The sequence below is a fragment of the Denticeps clupeoides genome, chromosome 9, assembly GCF_900700375.1.
Source record: "Denticeps clupeoides chromosome 9, fDenClu1.1, whole genome shotgun sequence".
Lineage (NCBI taxonomy): Eukaryota > Metazoa > Chordata > Actinopteri > Clupeiformes > Denticipitidae > Denticeps > Denticeps clupeoides.
The window spans coordinates 13286287-13293035 of NC_041715.1; the positions used below are offsets into that span (position 1 = coordinate 13286287).

A 6749-nucleotide genomic window follows, 5' to 3' on the forward strand; every position below is an offset into this window, starting at 1 on the left:
ATCCCCAAGGGTTCATCTGCAAGGGTCCTCAAAGAAAACACGTCTACCTCGGCAGCAGGTCAAAGGTCAAGGGCCGTAATCAGGACAGACCGTCTATTGTCCGTGGGCGTGCGTGACTGCCGGGCCGGGTGCCGTCGGCCACGAGCGGCTACCAGGACGTCACTCAGGGCCTGACGAATTTGATCAGATTTCACGTTGAGACATCGGGGTTTTGGGGGTCCGGAGGTGGGTTGGGTGAACCTGACGGGATTATAATGGTGTTTCGTCAAAGAGACGCTCCAGGCCCGATGCACAATGTCTTAAAAAATAGAAGCAGCGTTGTGAAGGCCAGCAGGTCCACCTCACAGATGGACACTTTTCTGTGGGGACATTTTCAAGGCAATTTCGGCATTTTTTTTTTACACATTATTAAAATGCTACGACTATTAAAATTGTGGTCGTTATTTAACAGTTGAATAATTCGTCATGATGCAGAGATGAACAGAGACGCCATATTAAAAAAACGGAAAAGAGATTTATATCTACAATAAAACCGAAAGACTGAAAACCCGCCGAGATTCTGATCACAGCGCGTAAAAAGCAGTCACGTGACGCTCGTTTCTTACTTTTGTGGAGAAGAACGCGCAAAATAAAACGGAACTATTTTTCTGAAAAGGAAACTGCTTAAATGATTGATTTGATCAAGCTACATATTCCATGAAATTGTGATTTTTTTTTTAATATGGCGGATATATGGAAAGTAAATAATATCCACCTGAGATGTGTGTGTGTGTGTGTGTGTGTGTGTGTGTGTCCGCCATGACTAAATGCCTCCTGCCCCCCCATCCCACACCAGGGGTTAAAATAATACCCAGTTCCCGTGATTCCCGTGGATATCCTGAATCCACAGTTGAACTTTGCGCCCAGAAGGAGAAATTCTGGAGAGAAAAAGAACGTAAAACCTCCGCCAGTAAAGGGGAGGCTCGTTTTCAACTTCCCGCCTTAAAAACCGACCTCGGGGACACCACGATCGAATTAGGAAGAACGAACACAACCATAACAATAAAGTGGGAAAGTGTCCGGAGTGAAGAAAACATGACACGACGCAGCCAGAGGTGGCGCTGCGGGCCCCACCCCGTTAAACACCCAGCCCCTTCCACAAGATTCCATTTCACCTGCCTTCATATGTTGGGCTGTCATTTTCTCTCATTTTATTCCATGTAAATTAAAAAAAAATTGAAACGTTATTGGCTAATAGATGAATGAATCACATAAAGGAATCACAACATACATTAACATTTACAGCATTTATCAGACGCCCTTATCCAGAGCGACTTACAATCAGTAGTTACAGGGACAGTCCCCCCCTGGAGACACTCAGGGTTAAGTGTCTTGCTCAGGGACACAACGGCAGTAAGTGGGATTTGAACCTGTATTACATACAAATAATACATAAATATTTTAAATAAGGTATATAGATATTCTTATTGCTCTTATGGACAGGTGATCGTAACTCTAGTATCGGTTTTTGTGGTTATTGTTATTATTACTATTTAGTTTGGGTCTGTAATTTAAAACCGGTCCCTCCTGCTCATTGGTCAGCCAATCAGAGCCCAGCGGCTCCGCCCCCTCCGCTATTTAGCGTCCGTAACGGCGGCGAAGTTCCCGACAGGCGCCGCCGTAAACAGCAGGCCGCGTAGCGGGAAGGTTCGGCGTGTCCCCACGCACCGAGGGAGGATCTACTTCTCCCGGCGGAGAGGAGAGAAGGAGGGAGATGGACGACGGCTCCAGCTCCCCCGTCTCCCCGGCGGGCAGCGTCGCGACCAGCGAGGAGGAGCCGGACCGGCAGCACAAGCGCTGCGGCAGGAAGCGGAGACCCAGCCGAAAGTCGAGCGAGGACGGCAGCCCCGCGTCGGCCAAGCGGGGCAAGAAGGCGAGTCCGAGCGGCGCGCAGTCGTACGAGGAGCTGCAGAACCAGCGCGTCCTCGCCAACGTGCGGGAGCGCCAGCGCACCCAGTCGCTGAACGAGGCGTTCGCGTCGCTGCGCAAGATCATCCCCACGCTGCCCTCCGACAAGCTGAGCAAGATCCAGACGCTCAAGCTGGCGTCCCGCTACATCGACTTCCTCTACCAGGTGCTGCAGAGCGACGAGATGGACAGCAAGATGTCGAGCTGCAGCTACGTGGCGCACGAGAGGCTGAGCTACGCCTTCTCCGTGTGGAGGATGGAGGGCGCCTGGTCCATGTCGGCGTCCCACTAGCCGGAGGGGAAGGTGGGAGATGCTGTCCGCGTTAGTGCGTGGGGTTGATGTACAAACAGGAGCATTCTTCTTATTATTATTACTATTATTACTATTATTACTATTATTATTATTATTAGTATCATCCGACGTTCCAGACGCGCTTTAGTGGTTACAACTACTTCACTGAAGTGGCACTTAACTCGAGAAACTGGTGCAGTTCATTCATTTATGCACCTAATGAAGTAGAAAACGACAAGTTCTGATTGTTAAATTAAGACGGAAAAAAAGAAAGAAGAAAGAGAAACTCTGGAGGATCTGGGCCTGTGGAGCGACACGCGTGTTTTGCTCAGGTCACCAGTTGACCTCCAGGAAATTCTCTCCGCATTTTCAACACCAGAAACCAGAAAACAGGAGAAAAATCGTAATAAAAGCCAGGTCAGTACCACGCAAAATACAGCTTAGCAGTGATTTAACTCAATATAACACGCGTTCTAATGGTCACGTGATACTAGCATAACGCCAAAAAAAAAACATTAAATAAAAGCCACGACATTTAAATATATATAAAATATATATCATCTCCATTTTTAAAAAAATGATTTTATTTTGCGCTTTCCCACCGGCATGCTTGACATTCTTTTCCGGTATCGACATGTGGTTCCGTTTAAGGTCGTAGTAATTATTTCATTAATTACTTCCCCTACTTACCGACCTGCAAATAAACAAACGCCGCAGCGAATTCTGGGAGTTTGAAACGCATCTGCATGAATTGTTGTCGTTTTGTGACGGAGTCCCGTTATCTAACCCCCCCCCCCTCCAATTATTCCCCACAGACTGTTCACTTCCACCACGCGCGGACGGAGACGCCATGGGATTTATCGAAGAACCTACGAACCTCAGAGACGTTCTAAGAGACGCGTAACGCGGTAAAGAACGGCGGAACGGGCACGCGCTTTTCCTGCGTCACCCCCCCCCCCCCCCACCGGAACCGGGACAGCGTCCTCTGACCCCCCCCCCTCCCCCGGGCCGACTTCGGGGTGTTGATCCTGCAGGAAAATGGAAGGGGAAAAAAAAACTATTTTCTCTACGTCTTTAAACAAAAAGAAGTCTATATATGTTTCGATAAAATAATATTGTAAATACGCTACCTGTGAGTACTGCCAGCTATAAAGGGACCAATGCAATTTAGATCGATTTTTTCCTCTTTGAAGTACGCTGCATGGATTTTTTTTACCTAGATTTTTTCTTAGGCATCATGTTTAAAAAAAAAAAAAAAGTCCACTGTATATTTGTGCTTATTTATTAAAACCAATATTTTTGAACAACATAGTTGAGCTGCTTGCTTTATGCAGATTAGAATCTAGGAAGCCGGTTCGGCTCAATTCTGATGCTGTTTCCGTCAGAAGTAGTCTAATAAGATCCAAAAAATAAACTATTTCCCCAATGCCGCCTTACATTCTGCGTCATAATTCAGATTTGGGTTCAAAAAGCAAGCAAGTGGGCCAGGTCTGGTGGGAGCCCACAAATCTCAAATACATATATATAAAACGCGCTTATAAAATCTGTACAAATTTTCCCGACTTCAGTTCAAAGGACATGAACATGATATCATAACCATATTTAATTCTGAACGAAAAATTTAAGATATTAGAAATATTACGAGCAACACACGACGAGCGTGACCTTTTGATAATAACTATAGACATAATGGCACATTTACCTCTAAATGATAAACATTACGTGTATTCAATTATTAAATTAACTTAGTAAATTAAACACTCTTCATCCCGCTGTCACGATGGAAATTATACGAATTAAAAATATTCCCCGAATCCGCAGAAAACGGTTCGAGTAGTTTAAAGAAAACAGTTTTTAGGCTTCATTCACCGCACATTCTAAACGAAAATAATCTTGCCCTTCTTAATATCGTATCTATAAATTGCTTGAGGTTGAAGCGCTTCAGTGGGTCTCGCGAGAACCACGGCCGTGGCGAGACCTCGCGCACCTGCGCCGCCTTTTTAAAATGTGCCATTTCCCCTAATTTCATACATGCGGTGCATTGTTATTAATATATACGTAAGCGTCCGATGAACTGGTGCGACGCAGTGACGTCATCGCTTCCCGAGATGCTCTTCATGCTCAGCAGGAATAAGGACTGAACGCTGCATCTAACATTTCTCAAATGAACGCACATTTATGATGATGATGATGATGACGGTGAATAATTTTGTTAATATCTTAATCGTGAAAAGCCCGAGTGAAGCGCTTCACGGCGCCTCATTACTCCGCTTCTGCTCTCGGCTTTTACCCATCAGCCAACGCGCCGCGGGCGCGCAGCTGTTTCCCGTAAAAATCAAACGGAAAAAGCAACAAAAAAATTTCATTCGCAGTAAAAGAGAGAAAAAGAAAAAAAAAACTTGGAGCGAGTTACAGGTTTTACGCGGCGCGGGATTCCATGTTGGTATTCCTCCTGCGTGGAAAAGGTGGAGGACCTGCGTGGGGCGCCATCCGCGTGGGTCTCCGTGAAGCCTTCAGACGGCCGAGATTCCTCCACTTTTTCCGCGCCAGGAAAGGAACGCTGAGGCTACAAGTCAGTGGAAATAAAGTGAGGTGTGTGAGGTGTGTCACCCTCATCCTCCTCCATCCACTAAATACAGCGGCCCTGGGGTGACACGGGGTGACACGGGGATCACGTGACCCGGTCATGGGCATCATGGTATTATATAAATGTTTTTTTTTTTTTACCAAACTATGCAGTCTCCGCCCGAGTGCTGTAATAATAGCGATAATAACAGACGTGGCGGCCTAGCAGGTAAGGAAACGGAGCCGTATTCCATACCATCGCCGGTTCGATATCAGAGGTGCCACTGAGTCCCCTTTCATGGCTGCCCACTGCTCACCGAGGGTGCTGGGTGCACTGTGTGCTGCGCTGTGGCCTTTTACTTCACTTCGCTAGATCGTCCTCAAATATCCCCGGAGAGCTCCGTTCAAGTTCCTGTTTCCGAAACGTCCCTTTCTCCGCTTAATGGTTTTAAAACTCGGTCGTTGTCGTGGGAACTAGCGCGGCGTTAGTCTGTACGGCCTGGCCAGAGGGGTTAACCGCATCTACAGTGAAATGATTACGTCTCCGTTTTTCAGGCCCGCATTTCCCTGAGCAGGTGGAGAATGTTTCTCCCAGCCACAGTGTTTGCGAAAGCGGTCCAACAAAAACCGTCCGTATTCGTATCCAGTGCAGCACATGGAATGTTTTCAGCAGCTCGAGTCGAATCATCCTGATTACAGATCTACTAAAAGAAAATCCGGTCCACCCCGACGGATGAGGTCGGCCCGGTGACCTTTGGGGTCTTGTGTGTGGCAACGAGACACAAGCTCAGCCGCCACTGAACCCATGTGTATGGCGGGCGGATTGGTGCCATTTATTCTGTCCCTCCAGTGTCCATCACATCCGCCGTGATGTCCCGCTGTCAGTATCCTGGTGTAACAGTCAGACTCGGTCCATGACGGTTAAGGTGCTCTTCAGTACAGTTTTGAGATGGTTCCGTGGAGCAATCTATGGATGAAATCAGTGTTCTGTTCGAGGCCGGCTGATGTGACAATAAAATGCCACGCAACTAGGCTCAGGCACTTCAAAAAGGCCAGCGCCTCCTAGAAGTCCTAATTGAGCCGTTTGGTGGCACAGTGCGAGGAACATAATGAGGTGGAAGGAAATGAGCTCACAGGCGGAGGACCTCAAAACGAGGAGCCGCACATCTCCCCCGGAGCCCGAAAGTGCTGACGGCTCTGGCTCAGTGCGCCGCGCCAGCACTCGGCCCCACCGAGCCGACCTCCACCAGAGCCCCCTCCCTCCCTCCCTCCCTCCCTCCGTCCCGGGCAGTGCCCAGAACCGTGCAACCAAAATGCTGTGAGGTTTCCGCAATCCTCAAAAGGGGTGGGGGGGATCAAACTGGACAAGAAAATGGGTTAAGAACACTAAAGTGGTTGTAAAGATGGCTGTAAAAAGGCCGGGGAGGAATGCTTGTGCGGGCCAGGCCGGGGAAATTATAGCCGGACTGAAGTGGCTTTCCAAGGATGAAGCCCTGGGCGAGGTTATTTAGCTGCAGCGTAGTGTTTTTTTTTTTTTTTAATAATGCTCTTCTGGCTCCGGCACCTGAGGTCTCTTTATGAAAATCCTGTCTTCTCCGCCGAGCTTCGAGGACACCTGACTGCCCGCAGAGAGCCGCACCCCGAGTGAAGGAGCGGGGCTCGTGAAATGCACAGAGGGGGGAAATTGCTGCCTTAGCACCTAACACGAGACGTTCCCCGCAGTTCTGGCACGTCTGCGTTGCTCACTGGAGCAAAAGCTCGTGGAGGGTGGAGCCTGGAAACTTAATAGCAGAGAAATGTTGAGGTCTTTAGTGAAGGACTGCATTACGTTGCAGGTTGAGGGACTGTTTACAGTACATCGTCCATTCCAAATGTTGGAAGTGCTACAAGGTCCCAAGGTGAGACAATCATGACAGGTTTGAGCCCTAGAAGAGGACGATCCCGC

General features: G+C 48.2%; 1 protein-coding gene across 1 annotated transcript; it reads left to right on the forward strand.

Moving 5' to 3' along the window:
• Nucleotides 1-1639: 1639 nt before the first annotated feature.
• Nucleotides 1640-3460, forward strand: twist2. Its single transcript, XM_028991451.1, has 2 exons — nt 1640-2251; nt 3055-3460. The coding sequence occupies exon 1, from the start codon at nt 1754-1756 to the stop codon at nt 2237-2239; it is 486 nt and encodes a 161-aa protein (XP_028847284.1). The 5' UTR covers nt 1640-1753; the 3' UTR covers nt 2240-2251; nt 3055-3460.
• The last annotated feature ends 3289 nt before the right edge of the window (nt 3461-6749 follow it).

Coding starts and splice junctions, on each gene's coding strand:
- twist2 (XM_028991451.1), top strand. CDS start 1,754: ATGGACGACGGCTCCAGCTCCCCCGTCTCCCCGGCGGGCAGCGTCGCG.